General features: G+C 34.8%; 1 protein-coding gene across 2 annotated transcripts in view; it reads left to right on the top strand.

Annotated features, from left to right (window-relative positions):
* COL4A5 (collagen type IV alpha 5 chain) overlaps positions 1–25696 on the top strand; it is a 227603-nt gene that overhangs the window by 157940 nt on the left and 43967 nt on the right. For both annotated transcript variants that reach the window (XM_028089734.1, XM_028089732.2), the window contains exons 29-36: positions 836–986; positions 11827–11940; positions 17101–17268; positions 18792–18881; positions 19425–19574; positions 21172–21270; positions 22479–22568; positions 22963–23102. In XM_028089734.1, the coding sequence (XP_027945535.1) occupies positions 836–986; positions 11827–11940; positions 17101–17268; positions 18792–18881; positions 19425–19574; positions 21172–21270; positions 22479–22568; positions 22963–23102 (1002 nt within the window). The remainder of the gene's footprint in view (positions 1–835; positions 987–11826; positions 11941–17100; positions 17269–18791; positions 18882–19424; positions 19575–21171; positions 21271–22478; positions 22569–22962; positions 23103–25696) is intronic.

The following is a 25696-nucleotide window of genomic DNA, read 5'->3' as shown; positions in this document are numbered from 1 at the left end:
TTAGTAATAATAGGAATATGATAATTATAAAAAATACTGTGTTTGAGTTACTTTCCATTCTTTTTATTATATCTTAGCTAATCTAAAATTTTCCTTAGTCAACCTTCAGGAAACTGCTGTGGTATATAATTATACTGACTGTTTCTGTATTTTCTCTGCATTTAATTAATTTAAACTTTTTGTGTTTTCATCATTGCTATTTCTTCCATGGGAAGAACAATTGACCATGACTCCAGCTCTCATGAGAAACTACTCTATTGTCTAATTGTTCTTATTTTATTATGAACCTTTCAAATGAACACAAAAGTAAAAAGAATAATACAATGAAGTTTCATATATCCATTACTCATATTCCACATGATCAAGATTTCATATTTACTTCATCTATTCCTTTTTTCTTTGCTAAAGTATTTTAACTCAAATCTCAAAATCATATTATCTCACCTATAAATACTTAAGTATTCATCTCTAAGTAAGTGGACATTTCATACAAAAACCACATTGTCATTATCACACTTAGTCAAATTTAAAATAATTATCTAATACTCAGTCTGTAATCACATTTAGTGAGCTAAAAACAATTGTTCTTTAATCTTATGCTCTCTCAGTTAATCTCTTTCTTGTCCTGAAACCATATCCTTTAATTTGTTTCTCATCCTTCCAGATACTCTCTCCAGTATGTCAATTATTTTTCATTTAGTTATCCTATTCCCTCCCCCATAGGGAAAAAAAAGGTATTACCTTGTAATTTCTGCTTTAAATTCTCCATGGTAAACAATTAACACCAAGAAAATCATGGGAGGTTTTGTTGTGTTTTCTCATGTGTATGCTTAAGGGAGAACCAGGACTTGGGCTGCCTGGGCCACCTGGACCCCCAGGACTCCCAGGTTTCAAAGGAACACTTGGTCCAAAAGGGGATCGTGGTTTCCCAGGACCTCCAGGTCTTCCAGGACATGCTGGCTTGGATGGGCTCCCTGGACCAAAAGGTATAGAAATTACTGCTACTTCTCAATTTGTTTTTAACTTCTATAGAAATTGAAACTGTTGGGAAAATTTATGGGTGATAGGTCCAATTAACTGAAAGCCTATGGTCTCACTCGGTCACTGCTTTTTTTTTTTTTAATCTTCCATTGATTTTTTTTTGCATTTCACTGAACAGATGATTCAATCATATATGTATAAAAGTAGCACTGAGAAGTCTTCCTTTTACCCCCTCTCCATCCACTCTGTTTTCCCCATCCCATATGTAGCCAATTTTTGAGTTATTTGTCCTTCTAGTGTTCCTTCATACAAATAATAAGCCAATAAGAATATATATTTGTATTTCCTAACTTTCTTAAAAGATAGTGTACTACCTTTTGACTTTTTGCACATTAGATCACCTTATGTCAGTACATCAAAATCTTGCTTTTTAAAAAATAGCTACCTAGTATTAAATTGCTTGGGTTTACCATAGCTTATTCTACCAGTTGCTAGTCACTATATTGGGTTTTTTACAATCTTTTCTTATTAGAAATAATGTCACAGTGAATTGTCTTGCATGCATGTTATTTCATATGTGTACAGGTGTAATAGTACAGTAGAGTAATGAAAATAGATTTTCTGAATTAAAGGCTAAATGCATCTCTAGATATTGTCAGATTCCTCTCTGTTTGCACCATATACTCCTACCAGCAATGAATGAGTGTACTTGTTTCTCCACAGCCTTGCTAAGTATGTTGACAAACTTGTTTAATTTTTGCCAGTCTGATAGAAGTAGGTATCAGTATAGTTTTTAAACATTTTATTATGAAAATTTTCAAATGCATAGAAAATTAAAAATTGTGCAGTGAAAACTCCTATATCCACCATCAAGATTCCACAGTTAACATTTTATCTCTGTCAACATTTTATTTTTTTAAATTTCATATAAACAGCAAAGTAGAAAGAATTTTCAGTGACTACTATATACCCATTATTGATATTCTATTATCAACATTTTACTATACATGATTTGTCACATATCAGTTCATCCCTTTCTTTAAAAATATTAACTTATTTTTTGATGCATTTCACAGTAAATTGTAATAGCAGGACACTTCTCCCTAAATACTTTAGCATGTATATTATAATTCTATGCTTGGTTTTTTTCCTTTTGACATAAAATTCACATTAAGTGAGATGCACATATCTTACAGAGACATTTGCTGGATTTTGACAAATGCATGCACTTGTGTAACTAAACCCCTATCAAGATACAATCTCAGAAATTTCCCTTTTGCTCCTTTTCTCAGTCCCTACAGCAATATCCACAGCGACAACTGTACAGTTATGATTTTTCCTTGTAAATTAATTCTACCTGTTCTAAAACTCCATATGGAATCACACAGGGGGTACATTCTTTGTAAGGCTTCTTTCACTCAGGATATTGTTTTTGAGGTCCATTCATGTTGTTGCGTTTATTAAGAGTTTTTATTTTTTATTATTGAGTATTCCATTGTATAAATATACCAGAGTTTGTTTATCCATTCTCTGTTGATGGACACCTGGACTATGTTAAGTTTTTGGCTATTATGAGTGAAGCTGTTAAGGACATTCTTTCACAAATCTTTTTGTGGATATGTGCTTTCATTTTGCTTGGTTAAATACCTAAGAGTAGAATTGTTGGGTCATAAGGTAGGTGTATGTTAGTTATATGAGAAACTACTAGACCTTTTTCCAAAATGATTGTACCATTTTAAACTCACACCAATATGGTATGAAAGTTTCAGTTGTTCCACGTTCTCTCCAACATTCGGTATTAATCAGTCTTTTCATTTTTGAGTTTTGGTAGGTGTGTTGGTAACATATCTTGGTCTTAGTTTTCATTTCCCTGATGACTAATGATGTTGAGCTCTTTTACTTGTACTCGTGGATTATTTACACATTTGAATATTTTTCCCATTTTAAAATATGGGTTGTTTCTGTTTTAATTGTTAAGTTGGAAGTGATCTTTATATATTCTGCATACTGATCTTTTGTGAAATATATGTTTATGAGTGTTTTATCCCTATCTGGTTTGCCTATTCATTTTTATCAGTGTATTTTAATGAATAAAAGTTTTAGTCATTGATGTTTCATTTATCTGTTCTTTATATAATTATTATTTTCTGTGTTTTGTCTAAGAAACCTTTCCCAAAGTTGCAAAGATTTTGTTTTATTTTATAAATGTTATGATTTTAGCATTTATGTTTAAGACTATCATCCATCTCAAATAATTTTATTAAACATTATTTGTTCAAAATAGTTCCCTCCCCATTGGATTACTTTGGCACCTGTGTCAAAAATCAGATGGCTATATATGTCTAGGTCTATTTTGTGTTGTCAATTCTACTATCTACTTATCTATTTTACTATCCTTAAGGCAGTACCAACTATTTATATTATTGTAGCTTTATAATAAGACGATGTCAGGTAATGTAAGTCCTCCAAGTTTGTTCTTTTTTAAAAAATTTCTTTTGATATACTATATCCTTTGCCTTTATTCTCAGGATAGTTTAAATTTGTATTTCCATTAATATGAATAAAATTGAACATCTTTTCATATGCTTAAGGGACATATTTTCCCTGTGAACGGCTCATGTCCTTTGCTCATTTCTCCATTGGTTTCTTCTGCCCCCTTAATTCTGATTCCCCTAATTATAAAAAGGAATAGAATTAGCCTAGCTGGTTTGGCAATTGTTTTTTTCCTTACTGGTTTGTAAGGAATGGGACTCTCCTGGTCAATATTTTGACCCCCAGAGAATAATCTGAACAGCTCTGTACTCCTAAAGCATGTTGGATTGATTCCCATTAAAGCAATATGACATAATAGCCCAATTTAGCCAGCCTAGATTCAGCCAGCAAAAGCCTCAAACTAGCCCAATACAAATTCTTCTTAGATAAGCTCTTTTAAAAATACCTATCTGTTTTCAAGTAAACAGTTCTGGCCAGCTGTAAACTGTAACACTCAAAGTTACTCGTTGTGTTTCCCACCAACCGTCTACCCCAGCTTAGACATGTGACCCCAAAATTGCAGATAGAGACATTCCAAATGATAAGCTATGTGTCAAACAGTCTCCATATGGAAATTGCTCACTCATGATAATTTGTTTATTAAAATGTCCTTGAGATGGGTTAAGAAGAAATGGATTGAAGCCTATTTTATTTTCTTAAAGATTGTATTCATTTATTTGCCAGAGAGAGAGAGAGAGAGAGATCAAGCAGGGGGAGTGGCAGGCAGAGGGAGAAGCAGGCTCCCTGCAGAGCAGGGGGAGCCCGATGTGGGTGGGACTCGATCCCAGGACCTTGGGATCACGACCTGAGCCAAAGGCAGACGCTTAACTGACTGAGCCACCCAGGCATCCCTGAAGCCTATTTTAAACATCAATGTCTTATTAGACATTTATTTTCCTAATCTTCGAAAGGAAGTGTAAGATCCCTATATCCTAATAAGAACCATTCTCAAATATTAAAGCCCCAGCACAGTTCCTAAGGTGGTAGAAGAAAAAGAATTTGGGATATCCTGCCATGTAATTCCTCATTCCTCAAACATTATGTTCTTATTCTGTACCAGTTACTGCTTGAGTCACTAGGAATACAAAGGCATAGAGTCTGTTTTCTGACTACTGTAAGAAAATCTAGGTGGTATCACTATGATAGTGGTTATTTCATCTGAAACTTTTATGAAAATGTATCACTAATGTTTTGGGTCACTAAACCACAGTCAGAACTCAGTAAGCAGCTCACAATAAAAGTTCACCTACCAGACACATTTATACCAGTGGCTGGGCATTAGGACCTAGTAATCTTTCCTAATAGGAGAGATTGATAGAGCACTTTCCAAGCAAAATAGTGACCAATAATAAATTAAATATGCTAATACCCATCAGTAAAGAACGATATGAGGATGAAAACGTGCTTAAGACTCAACATTGGAATCACATTAAACAAAAAAGAAAAAAAATGACGACTTTGGAAACATTCAGTTTGTCTCATATGTTACTTTTGTTCAGGGCCTCATCTAAGGTACCTTGGGAGACTTCATAAAGGAGGTGAGACTTGAGCTGTATCCTTATAGAAGGATGTTCCAGGTAGCAGGAATAACATGCAAAAGTATTGTGACACATAGAATGGCACAGAAATGGAAATATAGAAAGAAATAAAAATTATAATTTGCAAAAAAATTCTATATCTAGAAATTAATAAAATATGCCTAATGATTTGTGGAAAAAATTAAAACTTCATTATTAACAACTTGAAAAAAGGTAAAATTAATTGGTTGATGAATCATATGTGTGCATGGGAAAGCTGAATGATGTCAACTCTTTCCAAATTTGCCTAAATATAATGCATTTTCAGTGAGAATTGAAGTAGTTTTTTGGAAGCACTTGACATAATTGATTCTGAAACTTAACATTTACCAAACATATACTAAGATATATTTCAGTATCTTTGTAATTACAGCATTGTGAACCACTGCTGGAACAAATAGACCAATATAACAGAGTTAAGAAACATGTATATACAGAACACACACACACACACACACACACACACACACACACACAAACACACTCATGTGTATACAGAGAAATGTCATCAATTAGCAGGGGAAGAATAGATCCTTAAAAGTTGGTATTGAGTAAATGGTCTCAAATAAATAAATTTCTGATGCATGGTATGTTTAAAATCATAAATATGAAAAGTAAAATTTTGGGGCGCCTGGGTGGCTCAGTCAGTTAAACGGCTACCTTCAGCTCAGGTCATGATCTTAGGGTCCTGGGATTGAGCCTCGCATTGGGTTCCCTGCTCAGCAGAGAGCCTGCTACTCCCTCTCCCTCTGCTGCTTCCTCTGCTTGTGCTCTCTCTCTCTCTCTGTCAAATAAATAAAATTTTTTAAAAAAGTAAAGTAAAATTTTAAAAATATTACAAGAAAATGTGGAAGACAGGAAAAGAGATTTTTGTAGTGCCTTAAAATTATACAATTTTGGCAGATTTCTTTAGTAAAGAGAAAACAAAATTACAAGTAGAAAACTGGGAAATTGTAATGCCCAACATCAGGTGGTCTTTAGTCCACCTAGACTTGTCATGCTCATTCAAGCATGGGCCATACTTTGCATTGGCTTCATGTAGAAGGATATAAGATAGGGTGTATAAGGATAGGATGTACAGTATTCTAGCAAGGCAGTGTTAAGAGTTTCTTTTCAATGTAACTCCTCGATATTGACATTTATAGAACATTCCCCCAAGTAAGAGCAGAAAACACATTCTTTTAAAGTGCACGTGGAATATTCATCATGATAGACCATAATCTAGGCCCTAAAACAAACTTTGGCAAATTAAAAATATTTAAATCATACAGTAGATTCTTTTACCATACTGGATTTAACAAGAAATCAGTAATAGAAAGCTATCTGGGAAAATCCTGACATATTCAGAAAATAATCAAAACACTTTAAATAACCCATGAATCAAAAGGGAAATCGCCAGGAAAATTAGAAAGTATATTGAATTTAATAAAAATGAAAATAAAACATATCAAATTTGTAGGATGCAGATAAAGAAGTGATTAGAAGAAAATTCATATATGAAAAGCTTTTATTAGAAAAAAAGAACAATCAAAATCAATTATCTAACTTTTAACCTTAAGAAATTAGACAAGGAAAGTAACAATAACTAAAAAAGTAATAATAGGGGAAAATAACAATAAGAGCAGATATCAATGAAATTGAAAACTTAAAAACAATGGAAAAATTTTATGAGACCAAATGAGGTTCTTTGAAAAGATCGATGAAATGGATATACCTCTAGCCAGGCCAGCCAAGAAAAGGGAAGAAACCTGTGTTACCATTATTAGTAATGAAAGGGGGGGCATCATTACAGACCCTATAGACATTCAAAGAATAACAGGGGAGTATGACAAACAGCTGTATGCCTGTAAATTTGACAGCTTAGATGAAATGGATGAGGTTCTTAAAAGATACAAACTACTGAAGCTCACTGAAGAAGAAATAGATAATCCAATATTTATCAAAGAAATTTGGTATGTAATTAAAATCTTATCAACAAAGAAAGCTACAGATCCAGATGGCATCATTGGTAAATTCAACCAAATATTTAAAGAAGCAATAACACAATTTCCATACAATCTCTCTCCAAAAATAGAAGTGTATAGATTGTTTCCCAGCAATTGTATGAGGCCAAAACAAAAAACAGGCAATGACATTATAAGAAAGTTATAGACCAGTGTCTCTCAGGAATATATATATATATATAAAATCTCAAGAAAATATTAGCAAATCAAATCCAACAATATATAAAAAAAGGTTATATGCTACACCAAGCAAGGTTTATCCTCAGAATACAAGGCTGATTTGAAAAATTAGTGTAATTTGCTTTATCAACAGTCTAAAGAGAAAAAAAAACAACTATATTAACATCTTAATAGATGCTGAAAATTATTTGGCAGAATTCAACATTTATTCTGAAAAAGTACTCTCACAAAATTAAGAATAAAAGGGAACTTCCTTAGCATGATAAAGAACATTTACAAAAAACTTGATCCATTATATTTAGTGGTGAAAGACTGACTGCTGTTCCCTGAATATATGGAACAGCACAAAGATGTCCTTTCTTACCACTCCTTTTCATTATCATACCATAAGTCCTATAAAGCAATGAAATGCTATAAGGCAAGAAATAGAAATAATATGATGACAGATGGTAGCTACACGTGTGGTGAATATAGCCTAACATACAGAGAAGTTGAATCACTATGTTCTACACCTGAAACTAATGTAACATTGTGTGTCAACTATGTTCAAATAAAAAAAAAAACTCATCACAAACTACCCCCTCCCCCCCCAAAAAAAAGAAATAAAAGGCATACAGATTAGAAAAGCAAAAATAAAACTGTCTGTATAGGTGACTTGATTTTCTCCATAGAAAATTGAAAACCTACAAAAAAAAAAAAAAAAAAAAACTCCTGGAACGAAGAATTGAATTTAGTAGGATCATAGAATACAAGGCAAATATACAAAAATGAATTGTATTTCTCTATGTTAGTAATGAACAACTAGAAATGAAAATTAGACAAAAACAGTATTATTTGAAATAGCATCAAATAACATGAAGTACTTAAGTATAGTTCTAACAAAATATGTGCAGGATCTGTATGTGGAAAACTATAAAACACTTAACGATAGAAATCAAACATCCAAACAAATGGGAAGATATTTTGTGATCATGAGTTGGAATGCTCAATATTGTTAACAGTTTTCTACAGGTTTATTCATAGATTGAACATGTTTCCTAGCAAAACTCTGCAGTAGTTTCTTATTCAAAAATTTATTTAGAAAGGGAAAGGACCTAGAATAGCCAAAGTAATTTGAGAAAGAGTACAGAGTGGGAGGATTTGTAATACTTAATTTCCAAACTTAATGTAAAGCCACAGTGACTAAAATAGTGTGGTATATGTGAAATGATAGACACATATAGATCAATGGAACATAATAGGGAGCCCAAGAATAGACCTATACAATTGGATTTTTCACAAAGTTGCAAAGGCAATTTCAATAGAAGAATGTCTTTTTAACAAATGGTGCTAAATTGGTCATCCATGTGTAAAATAAAAGAAGACAAACCCCAAACCATGCTTCACACCTTGTACAGAAATTAACTCAGAATGGATCATAGACCTAAATGTATAACCTAAAATGATTAAAAAAAAAAAACTTTTGGAACAGAGGCAGGCAAACATTTTCTATAAAGGGCCCAATAGTAAATATTTTAGTTTTTATGGGCCATCTATGGTTTCTGTCATATAATCTTTCTTTTTTTCTTTTTTTAACAACCTTTAATAATGTCAAAACCATTCTTAGCTCGCAGGCAGTTCAAAAACATGGCTATAGTCCAGATTTAGCCCATGGGTAGTACTTTATCCCCTGTTTTAGATGAAAGCATAGAAGAAAATCTTTGTGATTGTAGGTTGGGCAGAGTTGTTAGATAAAACATCAAAACATCAAAAACTAATGATGTGTGGTGACTAAAACATAATAAAATAAAATTTTAAAAAAATGCAAAAAAAAAGACAAGACCTCTGAAAAGGCCTGGAACCAGGAGTTTTTAAAAAACAAAACAAAAATACATTTAAAAATTGATAAATTGGACTTCATTAAAAGGAAATGAAATGTACTTTCATATCATTTATCTGACAAAAAGGACTTATGGTCAGAATACATAAAGAATTCTCAAGAGTTGGGGCACCCGGGTGGCTCAGTTGGTTAAGCATCTGCCTTCAGCTCAGGTCATGATCCCAGGGTCCTGGGATTGAGCCCCACATTGGGCTGCCTGCTCAGTGAAGAGCCTGCTTCTCCCTCTCTCTTTCCCTCTCCTTCTCCCTTTCCCTCTGCCACTCTCTCACTCTCTCTCTCGAATAAATAAATAAAATCTTTAAAAAAAATTCTCAAAAGTCAATAATAAGGAAACAACCAAATTTAAATTTCAAAATATGGGCAAAAGATCCGAACAGATACTTTACCAAAGATATCTGAATATCTAGTAAGTACATATAAAGATTCTCAATATAATCAGTCATCTAGGAAATGCAAGTCAAAACTAGAAGATAGCATGTCTTATCCTGTCAGAATAGGCTTCAAAAAAGAAAGAAAACTGACAATACCAAGTGCTGCCAAAGATGCAGATTAACTAAAACTCTCATACATTACTAGTTAGAATTCAAATGGTAGAGCCACTTTGAAAAAGAGTTTGGGAGAAAATATTTGCAAATAGTATATCTGATAAAAGGTTAGTATCCAAAATGTATAAAGAACTTATACAACTCAATACCCCCAAAATAAATGATCCAATTAAGAAAAGGGCAGAAGACACGAATAGACATTTTTCCAAAGAAGACATATAGATGGCCAACAGGCACATGAAAAAACGCTCAGCATCACTCATCATCAGGGAAGTACAAATCAAAACTACAATGACATATCACCTTTACACCTGTCAGAATGGCTAAAATCAACAACAAAAGAAACAACAGGAGTTGGTGAGAATGTGGAGAAAGGGAACACACAGGTGTTGATGAAATGGAAACTGGTGTAGCCACTGTGGAAAACAGTATGGAGGTTCCTTAAAAGGTTAAAAATAGAGCTACCTTATGATCCAGCAATTGCACTACTAGGTATTTACCCAAAGAATACAAAAATACTAATTCCAAGGGATATATACACCCCGATGTTTATAGCAGCATTATCTACAATAGCCAAGTTATGGAAACAGCCCAAGTGTCCATCGACTAATGAATAGATAAAGAAGAGGGGGTAATAGATATGTGTGTACACACACACACACACACACACACACAGACACACACACAATGGAATATTACTCAGCCATCAAAAAGAATGAAATGGCAACGTGGTTGGAGTTAGAGAGTATTATGCTAAGGAAAATATGTCAGAGAAAGACAACTACCATATGATTTCTCTCATATGTGGAATTTAAGAAACAAAATGAAGGAACATAGTGAGGGTTAAAAAGAGAAGCAAATCAAGAAACTCTTAGCTATAGAGAACAAACTGATGGTTCCCAGAGGGCAGGTGGGTGGGGATGGGTGAAATAGGAGTGCTTTTGTGATGAGCACCAAGTGTTGCATGGAAGTATTGAATCACTATATTGTCACCTGAAACTGATATTACACTGTATGTTAACCAACTGGAATTAAAAAAAAAAAAACTTTAAAAAGAAAGAAAAACAGTTTGGTAATTTCTTATAAACATACCCTTACCACATGACCCAGCAATCCCACTCCTAGTTATTTATCCAAGAAAAATGTGAAACTTCACACAAAAACCTGTAGATCGATGTTCATAGCAGCTTTGTTCATAATCACCAAGAATTGGAAATAGTCTGTTTGTTCTTCAGCTGGTGAATAGATGAACAAATTATGGCATGTTTGCATAATGGAATACTATTCAGCAATAAAAAGTAACAAACTACTGATAGTTACAGCAACTTGGATGAATCTGAATGCATTATGTTAGGGGGAAGGAGATATACTCAAAAGGCTGCATACTGTATAATTGCATTTATATGCCATTCTGGAAAAGGAAAAAAAAATGTAAGGTAAAACAGATCAAGCAGTTGACAGGGAATTAGGGTGTGGAGAGGGTTTGACTACAAGCAGTTACAAGAAGCCTTTTGGGTTGATGGAACTGTATATGTATCTTATATATCTTGATTTGGGTGGTGATTATATGACTGTATACATATGTCAAAACTCATCAAAGTATATTAGAAAAAGAGAATTTTAGTATATGTAAAATTTTCTAGAATAAGAGACAGAAGATAGAGGGACAGTGAATTTTCCATGATCAAAAAGGCATTTTACTGATGGTGGGAGAGGCTTTAGCATGTTTATAGGACATGGGCCCAAGTTAGCAAATACGAAGATGTTAAAGGTTATCTACCTTTATTGTTTTTTTTTTGAAAATATATTTTAAACTTAGAGATACTTGCTCAAGATGATTTGCAAGTAAAGGAAACGTGTGGTTTGTAATCTTATGTACTATTTTGTGAGGTTGATTTAAGTACTGAAGTTGAGTGCTCAGCATAAGTTATACGTCTGTAACTTTTAATGTATTTCTTGAGTCTGCTCTGGGTATTTGTGCATACTTCTCTTGCTCAGTGATTGGATAGCTTTTCAAGATCCCTGCTTAATTTTATGTGCCTTTTACATAGGTATTGTGCTTCCTAATGACTAGTGACTCAGCTATTGTTGTTGTTTTTAATATCTAAACTATATTTATTTCCCTAAAGGTGATGTTGGGCCAAATGGACAACCTGGGCCAATGGGACCTCCTGGGCTTCCAGGAATAGGTGTTCAGGGACCACCAGGGCCACCAGGGATTCCTGGACCAATAGGCCAACCTGGTAAGATTGGAGTAAATAAGTGTGCATTTTTGTAGCATTCATTATATAGAGGATGGCTAGTTCATCAGTAAACTACAACTATAACATCAGTAAACTACAACAGGAAAACCTGTTTTCCAGAAAACAGATTTCAGAGGTAACATGTCTCCTTGTATAATTTTGTAAAATTGAAAAAGTATAGATCACAGCATAAGAGTTTCTTTAATCCCTGATACTTTCCTTCCCTGTTCATTTAAAATTGATCTATTAACAAATGCAATTTCACAATTGCAGTATGTTCCCTCAGCATACAATCACTGAGCTAGTCACAGTCTTGGAATCACAGAACTAAGAATTGCAGTGCTGATTATTTCAGACCTGAGTAGCTGTACAGAATTAATAGATCTTTTTGAAACCTCGTAACATTTCTTTTTTATACAGATATGCAAAACAAAAACAAACAAAATATATGCAAAACAAGTTTTGTCAGCTTGTAACCTAATAAAGAATCATATGGTTCTTCTACATTTGTCTGAGAACTTACTTCAGTTTTGTGGATTCTGAGCCATCTGGTGAGGCTCACTAAGGGCCACTCTTGGGCTAGTATGTTATTACAAGGCAATGTAATAATTCAAAAGTTAGAACAAATATGGAAAACTTAATCATTCCTTAATTTACATGAATATGTCAGATAACTTAAACTCACAGTTCAGATGTACATACATTGATTTTGAAACAGTAGAAATATATTTTCTGACCTTAAATAGCAATAAATACTTTGTTAGTTATTATGCTAAAAATCTGGAAACACCAGTTAACAATATAAAAAGCCTGGAAAGTAAAGGTTGTTTTTGCTTGTGTTCTTTTTTTAAAATTTTGTGTTATGGCCCATTGTACCTTTTTTTTTAAACATCCCCTAACATGTCACTACTGATTTAAAAATGAGAAAACTTACAGTGTTGCTTTGAACCAGGTTGTTACCCAGGTTGTTACAAAGTAGCTGCGTCAACACTCAAGAAAAAAACCATTCTGTTCAACTAGCATAGCAAAGGGATCTTGAGAAAAAACAATTTTTAGGTTTGGTCATTATAGTCTTGGCCTGCTGTTCTACAAAGATGGCTAAAATGAATTTATCATTCCTGTTATGTTTTGTCATTTCTTTTATTTCCCAAAATTACATGAGGTTTTGGAAGCATTTTGAATTCTTAAATCACAGCTAAGCAAGAATGAAAAGAAACTACTGTTAATACCAATCTGAACAAAATAAGCGTACATTTATTTGTACTTTATGCTTTTTCAAATTTAGCTAGTACTCTAAATGTTTCATTCATCTAATGTTCTCTGTCTTTTTAACGGATGGATATATAGGTATATTAATTTATAAAGTCTAGATAGGATGGACAGGGGAAAAGTAATGGTGTTGAATTTAATCTCATTTCTTTCTCTGTAAATATATACTTTGCCATAAAATTCAAGATCTTAACTAATATGGTTCAACAAATGAAGTTAACAGCAATTGGCATGAAAATGTATTCAATGAATGCTTATTAATATAAATATGTTATCAAATCACAATTTTTTTTACTACAGGATAGATCACATTTTATATTTAATACTAGCCCATATACTCACTTTTTATATAAATTTATTTATATCACCAAATCAGATTATCTTAGCCTATTTCAAAAAAATTGTAATTTCTGTTCATCCATCTCAATGAAAGGGTGATCAGCAAGACTGTTACTAATACCTTGATATACCTGACTTGCACTGCATGGCTGAAATTCTAACTACCAATGTTTTTTAAATAAGCTTATTTAATATACTTGTGTTTCATTTTGCAATAGAAAACTTAATGCAAAGTATTCTATATGGTCATCTCTCCAGTATAAATGTTTGCATGATGCTTTTCAAGCTTTTTTGACTCCAGTTTTCTGCTGTAATTTAATTAAGCTTTACTATTTTTCATTCTCTTTTCCAAGGCAGGATACACAGTTTTACGCATGTTTATAAATTAAGGAACTGTTGAATATCAAGTCCTCATTTGACAGCAGGGAAATAAAAGAAAAAAAAATGCCAAAGGATAAGAAGCAAAATGCTTTTCATTCCATGCCCTACTAATCCAGGCAGAAATGGAAATTGTTGATTCTTGCTATTTGATCTGGCTATTAGCTAGAAGATTGCTGCTTTAGTGAATCTTTAAGAGGTCAGTTAAATATACTCAATTCCGTGTCCACAGATCATACCCTAACCTGAGCCAAATGTACTGTAATTCTTGCACAGTCTCAGGAAAAAGTGCAATCAGTTCAACCTCATCCCCACTAATGTGAAACAAAGAAACAAGGACTTAGTCATGTCATTTCATAGATGAAGTTTCCTAACCCATTTTCATCTATGAAGTTTTCTAACTTTTTTCCAGCTATCAAACCCTTGGTGTGTGTGTGTGTGTGTGTGTGTGTGTGTGTGTGTGTGTGTGTGTGTGTGTAAGTGTGTAAAAGTTCTCACGATAATACGTGTTTTTGGAATTTTCCACTTTTTTCACTAGTCCCATTTGGCTGCCAATAAATTTAGAGCATCTACACACCCCTAATGTACTTACCCTCTATAGATATAGCCATATAATTCCTATTATATAAGGAGATTCAGCAGAGCTTTTGAATTTATGTTGACTGTTTTCATTCTTGATCTTACCAGGATGCCTATTTCTGACAGTATTCATGGAAAAAATCTATGCTGTGAAAAGTACAGCATAATATCTGTTACTACTACAAATAACAATTAAAAAATCTTTGCTAGTACATGCAGGTTGTTTAATCATACTCATCTGCTAATAATTATTGAGTTCTCTGTACCTAAGCTGTTATAGTATAAAATCAAATTTAGTTTTAAGTTCTAACTTATCTTTAGGAGGTCAAGTTCCAAAAGGATTATTCAAAGCAATATAAGGATCAGAGACAAGAGTGTAAAGCTGATCTTCATCAAAAAGCATTACTTTTTGTAAATGTAAATACTTTATTGTGCTTCTATTGGGGAATACATTTCAGTTATAGAATATTGCTATATGAACATCTGAATGAATTCCTAAAATAAGTTCTTTACTCATTACTACTAACATATGATAGTCTTGAATCAGTATCTAATAACTTCTATTTGTAGACTTTTTTGTTCTCATCTTGACATGCTTAGTTTTGTTTCCTAACCTAATCAGTCTTTTTGCAACTTGTTTCTGCTTGGGGGGTTCATCTTGCTACTGAACTGTAACTCCTGCTTCTTGAACTTCAGGTCTACCAGGTACAGTAGTTATTTCTCGAAAGCTGGATCTTAAAGTAAAGCTTTAAACATGAAAAACAAACAAGATTTGTCCAGGTTTAAGTCTTTGTTTTTTTTTTCCCATTATTTTGTAGAGCATATTTCAAAGGACAAATTAATTATCTTGAAAACTCAGCTATCAAAAACTAGTTGGGCTATAATAGTAAGCAGTGATCCAGATAGAGCTATAATAGTGCTCATTATTAGGTATCTCATCGTACGTCACAAATATAATAATGTAAAATATCTCTCCCCTTTCTATAGTATTTTCAATGAAATGACAGCATTGGAACCATTACCACTGTGCCAACTAAATGGAATTTCTCAAATCTTCAAAGTAAATTTTATCAGTTTAAGGACATGCTGGTATATGACATCAAACAAATCTTAAAATCCCAGCATCTTGCTCTATTATAAAAATAATTGCCTGTGAATCTTCAACAATAAAATTAGGTCTTATTGTTGAAGGGGCACTTTGGAATGGTCACCTGGCGTCACCTGGCTCAGCCTCCAGCTTCCAGTCAGTTGTATCCCCATTCAACAGATGTAGATCAACAATATTAAGTGACTCACTAAGTCACATACCTGATAGGAATTGGAGTGGGAACTTGCCTTATGTTTGTAGAGCAGTTCTTTTCCCTAAAATATATTCTTTTTTAACCATTTTGTCTCAGAGTAGTTCAGTCTTACAAAACTTATTAAGGTTAAATATTTTTTCAGCGTCATTTTTTTCTGTAAAGTCCTGGTTGGTATACTGAGAAGCAAAATTTAACAACAAGAACTGATGGTGTAATGTATTATTAAAGTAACATGTAGGGGCACCTGGGTGGCTCAGTCGTTAAGTGTCTGCCTTCGGCTCGGGTCATGGTCCCAGGGTCCTGGGATGGAGTCCCACATCTGGCTCCCTGCTCTGCGGGAAGACTGCTTCTCCCTCTCCCACTCCCCCTGCTTGTGTTCCCTCTCTCACTGTGTCTCTCTCTGTCAAATAAATAAAATCTTAAAAAAATAAAAATAAAAAATAAAATAAAATAAATTCCTTAAAAAATAAAATAAAATAACATGTAAAATGAAGCTAAAATAAAGTCAAAAAGATCCACGTAATGGGCTTATTCAGTAATTGATCATTTTTATGGATTATAGAAATATATCCCAATAATCCATAGTACCTTAGAGCAGTGCAAATCCAAATGCCGTCAACGGACCAGTGTCAAATCACAAGCTGCTTGTTACCAGTCTGCATTAGAATTAGAAGAAATTGAGAGTAAGCATTTAGAAACTTATATGATAATTTGACAGTGTAATTGTATTTGTTGAATATAATAACCAAAAGGTAGTAATGTATGTCTTTGGTTTTTTTATTTTAGTTTTTTTAGTAATTTTTATTGTGTTTTATGAAAATATTAGTCCATGGTGGACCAGGAATTAAGAAAATATTGGTCTTTCACTGGAAATAATTTGAGAAGCACTTTCATAGAGAAATATGCTTGAAAATCCTAAAGTTTGATCGTTAGGTCATTTTATTTTTTTTAAGGATTTTATTTATTTATTTGAGAGAGAGAGAATGAGAGATAGAGAGCATGAGAGGGAAGAGGGTGAGAGGGAGAAGCAGACTCCCTGCTGAGCAGGGAGCCCGATGTGGGACTCGATCCTGGGACTCCAGGATCATGACCTGAGCCGAAGGCAGTCGCTTAACCAACTGAGCCACCCAGGCGCCCTGTTGGGTCATTTTATATGCATGATACCAAAAGTATCTCTGACTCACTGTTAGGTTTGTTATACACAGGAGTCTATCACTTGTTTGCTAGAAAAATAATCAGATACATCTTTTAAAACTACTTCAAAACTTGTTAATATTGGTGTTGTATTAACTAGGCCTGCATGGAATACCAGGAGAGAAGGGAGATCCGGGGCCTCCTGGGTTTGATGTTCCAGGACTCCCTGGAGAGAGAGGCAGTCCAGGGATTCCTGGAGCACCTGGTCCTATGGGACCCCCAGGAACACCAGGGCTTCCAGGAAAAGCAGGTGCCTCTGGATTTCCAGGTAATTCATTTAAAGTTTTCTCTGGTTTTGGATTCAGGAAATTAAAACTAATATAATTCTGGTATATTATTTTCTTGTTGTACTTTCCTGGATTGACACTGTCCCTTAAGGAAAAGTGTTAAATGTCTTTGCATGAAACTCACTTTGCTATTTTCATTACATTTTTTCTCTGAGATTTCTGGTCACATACTGCTATATAAAAAATGATCCCACAATTTAATGGTTTAATTCAACCTTTTTGTTTTGTTCAAGATTTTGTGGGTCAGGAATTAAGGCATGATTTGTTGGGGTCATTTATCTCTGATCCACATGGCACCAACTGGAGTGGTTGGGATGAAGGATCTACTTCCAGGATGGCACTTCTCTGACACCTGTGTCTTCTATGGCCTCTTCATATGGTCTCTCATTATCCATGCCCCTTCAACATGGCTTGGAATCCTTACATTATGGTAAAGTCAGGGCAGTTGCTCTCCTTCTAGAGGCAGCTGGCTTCCAAAAGAGAGGATCCCCCAAACTAAAAGCAAGTGTTCTAAAAGCCCCGGGTGAAAGCTGCAAGACTTCTTATGATCTAGCCTTGAGAGTCATTCAGTGTCATTTAGTCAGGGGCAAGGCACAGAGTCAGCCCAAATTCAAGGAGAGAAGGCTGCACAAGGGTGTGTATACTGGGAAGTGTGGTGAAGCCATCTTTGGAGATTAGCTACCACAGTGAGTCTTTTTATTTTTATTTTTTGAGAGAGAGAGAGAGAGAGAGAGAGTGAGCCCAGGGGTGGGGAGGGGCAGAGGGGGAAGGAGAGAAAGAGAATCTTAAGCAGGCTCCACGCCCAGTGCTGATCCCAATGTGGGGCTCAATCCCACGATCCTGAGATCATGACCTGAACCAGAATCAAGAGTCAGATGCTTAATTGACTGACTGAGCCACCCAGGCACCCCAGAACCTTTTTATTCATACATATCAACAGTAGTGGTCGCTAAGTTTACAACAGTTAAAAAGGGGTAAAACTTAGTGCCTTCTTTCCAACACTCAATAGTCTTCCAGTTGACATCTTAAAAGTTATGTTTTAGGGCGCCTGGGTGGCTCAGTCATTAAGCGCCTGCCTTCTGCTCGGGTCATGATCCCAGGGTCCCTGCTCAGCGGGGAGCCCGCTTCTCCCTCTACCCTTCCCCCTGCTCCCACGTGCTCTCTCTCTCTCTCTCGCTCGCTCACTCGCTGTTGCTGTCACTCTAGCTCTTTCTCAGATAAATAAAATCTTTTTTAAAAAAGTTATCTTTTGGGACACCTGGGTGGCTCAGTCAGTTAAACGTCTGCCTTCGGCTCAGGTCATGATCCCAGGGTCCTGGGATCGAGTCCCGCATCAGGCTCCCTGCTCACCGGGGAGCCTGCTTCTCCCTGTGCCTGCCATTCCCCCTGCTTGTGCTCTCTCTCTCTCTCTGACAGATAAATAAATAAAATCTTTAAAAAAAGTTATCTTTTATTTTTCCAAGGTCAATGAAAAGTAAAAATTAATTATTGCTATTGTTCAAAGGTGCCAAAGGTGAAATGGGTATGATGGGACCTCCAGGCCCACCAGGACCTTTAGGAATTCCTGGCAGGAGTGGTGTTCCTGGTCTCAAAGGTAATATTCAGAGTTGGCTGGTAGATACATATAAGAGAGAAAATTAAACATTGTTTTAGGTCAATATAGAATATTTTTATTTGAGTGCTTTAAAATGAGCAAAGCTTACTTATATTTTGTTTCTAGGTGACATGGCATTTTTTCCAAAGTTTTTATTTAAATTCTAGTTAGTTAACATAGAGTGTAATACTGGTTTCAGGAGAATTCAGTGATTCATCACTTATGTGACATGGCATTTAAGTACATTCTATTTTCGATTTGGCGCATACACAGTTTGGATACCATGAAATGTGGTAAATGCTCAGCTCAAAATAACAAAATAGAGTTTCAATAATTGTCAAAGAACCCCAGAAAATGGAGTGTTATTTGAGTGTAAAAATGTGTGTGAGTTCAAGTTACTCATAGACAATAACAGTAGTGTGTAAGTGTTTTGGATGGTCAGTGGCCTACTAAATTATGGAACATATGAATAATCTTCATATGCGTTAATCCTGGAAGGACGAATCTGATCTGTTGTGTCCTCCCCACACATGTTGGTTTCAGGTGATGATGGCTTGCAGGGTCAGCCAGGACCTCCTGGCCCTGAAGGAGAAAAAGGTGGTAAAGGAGAGCCTGGCCTTCCAGGCCCTCCTGGACCAGTGGATCCAGATCTGCTGGGCTCAAAAGGAGAGAAAGGGGACCCTGGCTTACCAGGTGAGTAATGCATTTATTTGTGAATGTATTTACTGATTTATCTCGAGTTTCATTTTAAATAGCATGAAAAGTGATTTGTAGTGTAAGAGTCACCAACAAAAGGCATTTCAAATTTTTCGTAATGAAAATTTTCACCTGAGTTGTATTGTTTCAGTGATCAAGTTTTATTTAAGTATTTTCTTTGTAGTTTAATCTGTTGCAAACTATGAACTCTTAAAATAGACTTAAGGCAGTCACCTTCAAGCTTTCCAGAAAGCAATATAGGATGTGGTTGAGAGAATGGATATATAGCCAGAATCACTTGGAAAACAGATTTCAGTGTTAGGGAAATTTGCTGGTCCCTTAAATTTTTTCCCTTGAGACTGGATGGGGATGAGTAGTACATTATTGCCCTGCAATGTTTTGATATACATATCATACTTGGCTTTTAAATGCAGTTCATTACTATTCTGCCTTGGCAGAATAAACAAGTATTGGACTATGAACAGCCGGGCGAGCTCAGCTGTGGGGGAAGTTGCTGAAAGTAGGTTTAGGGAACAACTGTGTTACTATAGTTATTTTATTAGAAACAAATAAGATATGAAGTATTACACTGACTTTTTAAATTAAAAAATCTTTTTTTCTTTTTATAAAAGTATAACATAACAGGGGCGCCTGGGTGGCTCAGTTGGTTAAGCGACTGCCTTCGGCTCAGGTCATAATCCTGGAGTCCCTGGATCGAGTCCCGCATCGGGCTCCCTGCTCAGCAAGGAGCCTGCTTCTCCCTCTAACTGTCCTTCCTCTTATGTACTCTCTCTCTCATTCTCGCTCTCTCAAATAAATCTTTAAAAAAAAAAAGTATAACATAACAAAACATCAAAAATGTAGGTAAACACAAATTAATAAGTGCTTACAATCCAATCTATATAGTATAGCCTTTCAAACAACATGGAACTTTAAAATTAACTATCTTTATTTGCAGCTTATAGTAAAGTTTGTGACTCTTTTTGTGTTGTAACCATTAATATTGTCAGCCCATGTGTGCCTGTGAGTGTGTGTGGGTATATGTGTGTACACAGATACTATGTTTCCCTATGAGCAGGACTTGGTGGGATTTTTCCTCAAAAAAGAGTTTAAGACATTACTGTAGTTTTGTATGTCATCACAAAAGAGGTAGGGATACCTAATTTTTTATTATTTGTTAAAATGAGATATCTTTCTTGAATTACTCCTTACAAGTCTTCTCTTTCAATTATGCCTTCTGTAAAATAGAGGCAGTAATCTATATTATAATAGGATTATTAAAGATGGTTGTAGAATCTAAAAGATAACCTAAAGATAATCTGCCCCAATTCTTTCACTTTACAGTGTAAAAAACTGAGGCCCAAAGAGGAAAATGACTCAGTTATTGAGTGCTTTGAATTTCTTAATGGTAGCTAAATAAAAAGTGGAGGAGTTTAATGTGTGTCCAGTGCTATTGGTTCATACTCTATCAGAATATCATGAGTTCCTGCATTTCATTCGTAGTTCAGAATTTGGGTTGCTTGCTTTCCCAAATTATTTTTAATGGATTACTGATATCAACCTAACTTGTCTTCCTTATACTCATCCTTGGAAGGTATTCCTGGAGTTTCAGGGCCAAAAGGTTACCAGGGTTTGCCTGGAGACCCAGGGCAACCTGGACTGAGTGGACAACCTGGATTACCAGGACCATCAGGTAAGTACGACAGACCACCTGTAGCAATTGAATGGCTGATCGTAGATCCTAGAAAAGTGATTATGTATTTATCATGTGTGATGATGTTCTGGATCTGATCATGACAATATGCTTGAGTAGCTACTGAGATGTGGTGCTCTTTTTTAGCAAAAATGTTGCCATTTGGCCCAAGCGTCAACTGACTTAAGTTTGTAGGATATTTTGCTTTGCTCAGTTTCTTCTTTTTTCTGGCAGTCAGGATGTAAACAGAATAAGAAGTACATCCAAATAAGGTGGTGTGTTTTATTTACATACACTGCAACACATATAAATGAGACAGTTATCTGGTAGGTGCCGAAAAATTTACCTTTTTTTAGTTATTGCCTTCAGACAGGTCAGTCATTAAACCATGTAAAGATGGCTGCTGATTCTATTTTTTACAAAGTTTTTAGGGATGAAAATTTCACAACCTACCTTGGTAGTCTGTTTCAGCATTAATCACCCTTAGAGTCAACATGGATTTTTTTTCTTATTTCTAATAAAACTCTTGCTGCTTCTTAAGCCATTTTCTTTTAGTTAGGCCCCAAAGGAATAAAGAGCAGCTGGTCTCCATCCTCATAGGAGTCCTTCAGGTCAGTTATTCTGCTCTAGACTCTGTACTACATTGCCTTGATATATAGTTCCTTTCTATCCTTCACATCTTCTGCATTCTCTTCTCCAAGTTGGAAGTCAGTGTGAAAGAAAAAAATAAAAGAAAAAAAGTTTAAGGCAACATTGTGGTCCTTAGAAAATCCCTAGGTAACACCACAGCTCATGCACCTGAGCTCTAGGAAGAATGTATAAGCACAGCAGCCGTGACTGTTGGGGGTGACAGTATAGTACCTCTCCCTCAACCTTTATCTATCGCCGGCCTAATGTCCTGGGAGTATATCATAACAGGATTGTTTTAGGGCAAGAAACAAGGTGTCCTGGTAAAAATTTTGCATTCTAAAAACTGATTTGTATTAGGAGACCTCTGTTACTATGTTTATATTGTAATATGTCCGTAAGGAGATTTCATAGGTACCTTTTGCCTGTTTTATGCTGAGTTAGATCTGTGGAACTTAATCATGTATTAAGATTTCATCCATCTAATCCCATGCTTACATTATAATTACAATGCACTCCAAGAAATCAGGCAACCTCAATATTGCTGACTTGTCTTAATTTAACCAATTTAACTTTTCTAGGTCCCAAAGGTAACCCTGGTCTCCCTGGGAAGCCAGGACTTACAGGACCTCCTGGACTTAAAGGAAGCATAGGTGATATGGGTTTTCCAGGTCAGTGATGGAAATCTCCCATATATTTAATACCATTAATGGCAGATGGTTCATTCTCTTTGTTATCAAAATAGAGACTGGTGTTGATAGAATCAAACAGACAATAACTAAGGTAATCAGTGGATAGAGCTCTGTCATCACACAAATATTTGAAGTGGGGATTAAGGGACAGAGTTTTAGAAACCTTAAGAGTAAGGATGCACAAACATGTATCTTTTCTCTCACTGTACCCCTTTCTCTTAAACTTCCTTGAAAAATAGTTGTAAAAGATCATTATATAATTCAGAATTTGCAGAGTTCTTTTTTTAAACCGCTTCCCTCAGTCATAAGCATCATAGACATGCCATGAATAAAGAAATTTTGTAAAAAAATGCATGTTACGTGTTTTCAACAGGCCCTCAGGGTGTGAAAGGGTCTCCTGGACCTCCTGGAGTTCCTGGACAACCTGGCTCCCCAGGATTACCTGGACAGAAAGGAGAAAAAGGTGATCCTGGTGTTTCAGGCATTGGTCTTCCAGGTCTTCCCGGCCCAAAGGTAACCCTCTACTCTAGGCATATACCTGAGCAGATGTGATTTTTTTAAAATACTGTGCTCATTCCTAATTCTTCATTAAACGAACTATACAATGACATGGTATATTCTGGAAATTCATTCCTCCTGTTTTCTCTTATATTGTAAGGGGTTATGTTTTAGGGTTTGTAGCCAATCCAAAAAGGTGTGTCTGGGGGAAACATTCTGATTTCTTTATTTTCCCTCTATCTTTATCTCTGAGTATATTTCAGTAAACCAAAGGTAAATTCCTGCCTGGCTTTTGTTTTCTTTTTCCGTCTTGGTGGTGGAATGTTGATCTTTATCCTAATATTATTATTAACTAATATAAAGAGACTTATAAACAAAGTAATTTATACAATTAATGAAGATGCAGTAGTATTCCTAACTGCATATCTGAGGTAGTTCTCTTAAAACCGTTTTACATGTCCCTCCATGCCCCTAGTCAGTGTGAAAACTTTGGTAGTGTTTCTCAATCAATCAAATTTAGAATGTATCTTAGAATCATTAGACTCAACAAATATTTAGTAGCTGCTTAATTCCATGTAAAAAGGTAGTAAGTCCTACTGATTTGTGGAAGTACTTTTTAACTAGCAGAGATACATCCATTGTCTATTATATATGTTGCAAATATTTTCTCCTAATTAATCATTTGTCTTATAATATTGTTTAATCATTCAGTCAGACCACAAAGCTAGGAAGTATTAGGAAAAGAATGGTGTTACTAACCTTCCATGGAATTAATGAAAATTCCCACTAAGAATGTACTGAATAATGTGGGGTTTTTTTCCTTTTAAGCTGTCATTTTTATTTTTTTAATTAAAAAAATATTTTATTATTAATGTTAATTCCAGTATAATTAACATACAATGTTACATTAGTTTCGGGTGTACAAAATAGTGATTCAACACTTCCATACAATACCCAGTGCTCATCACAGCAAGTGCACTCCTTGATCCCCATCACCTCTTTCACCCATCCCTCCACCCACATTCCCCCTGGTAACCATCGGTGTGTTCTCTATAGTTGAGTCTGTTTCTTGCTTTGTCTTTTTTTTTTGTTCAATGATTTAACTCGTGAAATTTGAATAATGTTTTAAAGATAATTTCTTTTTAATAGTATACAAAAAGATTTTAGTTTGCGTAGTCAATCAACTTATTGTAAGAGATAATCAAGAGAAATTTCTGCATATTAACTGCAAATTAACAGTGTAAAGTCTATTGAAATGATGCTGAATATTTTCTGTTCTATTTAAATTTTACCAGTAATACATGACTACATTAAAAAAATGATAATACAGACATATCAAAGGTAAAAGTGAAAATCTCCTTTATAACATCTTCTTTATTCCATTCCCATCACTATAGAGATCTACTGATAATAGTGTATAAATTTGAATCCCTTGCCATACATGTTTTTATGTATATATACAAAATTTTGGGTTTCCTACATGTATTGTATATGTGTAGAGTCATAGAATAGACACTATTCTGTATTTGCTTTATTACTTATATCTTTTAATCTTTCTATTTTATTATATCTTAGACAATTTTCTTTGTCACTGTATATTTTTTTTATTATGTTCAGTTAGCCAGCATATAGTACATTATTAGTTTTTGATGTAGTGTTCAACGATTCATTTGTTGCATGTAACACCCAGTACTCATCACAACACTGTACATTATTTTTAATAGTTGCATGATATTCTATTGTTGTAAATAATATCGTAATGAATATTCTTAGACATATCTGTGGACACATGTATAATTATTTATGCTGTATAGATTCCTAAAAGTGAAATGTCTGGGTCAAAAGATAAGTACATTTAGGTTTCTGTGTTTTAAAGTTTTTATATCAATAGTGACCAGTAAACTTGATTTTAAAAATCAACCAGTATGACTGATATGAAGAATTCTTAATCTCAGGAAACAAACTGAGGGTTGCTGGAGTGGTGGGGGGTGGGAGGGATGGGGTGACTTGGTGATAGACATTGGGGAGGGTATGTGCTATGGTGAGTGCTGTGAATTGTGTAGACTGTTGAATCACAGACCTGTACCTCTGAAACAAATAATACATTGGATGTTAAAAAAAAGATCATAGGAAGGGAAAAATGAAGGGGGGGGAAATCGGAGGGGGAGATGAACCATGAGAGACTATGAACTCTGTGAAACAAACTGAGGGTTCTAGAGGGGAGGGGGGTGGGGGGATGGGTTAGCCTGGTGTTGGGTATTAAAGAGGGCATGGACTGAATGGAGCACTGGGTGTTATACGCAAACAATGAATCATGGAACACTACATCAAAAACTAATGATGTAATGTATGGTGATTAACATAACATAATAAAATTTTAAAAAATGTAAAAAAAAATCAACCAGTATGAAACAATGTAAAATGAGAAGCCTTTTTTCCACACATTTACATACCTTAAATTCATAGTTCTTCCCCAAGGTAACCACTTTTAGTAGTTGTCCACAAAAGATATTTTATGTGTATATAAACATGAATATATGATAGATATTTCATCAATTTTAAGACTCAATTTTTTTACATTCAAAATCTCTGATATTGAGGTGCATCTT

This window comes from Eumetopias jubatus, unplaced genomic scaffold (assembly GCF_037043125.1).
Source record: "Eumetopias jubatus isolate StellerSeaLion01/CBP00866 unplaced genomic scaffold, mEumJub1_p1.0 scaffold_11, whole genome shotgun sequence".
Classification (NCBI taxonomy): Eukaryota; Metazoa; Chordata; class Mammalia; order Carnivora; family Otariidae; genus Eumetopias; species Eumetopias jubatus.
This window is presented reverse-complemented; position numbering and strand designations above follow the sequence as displayed.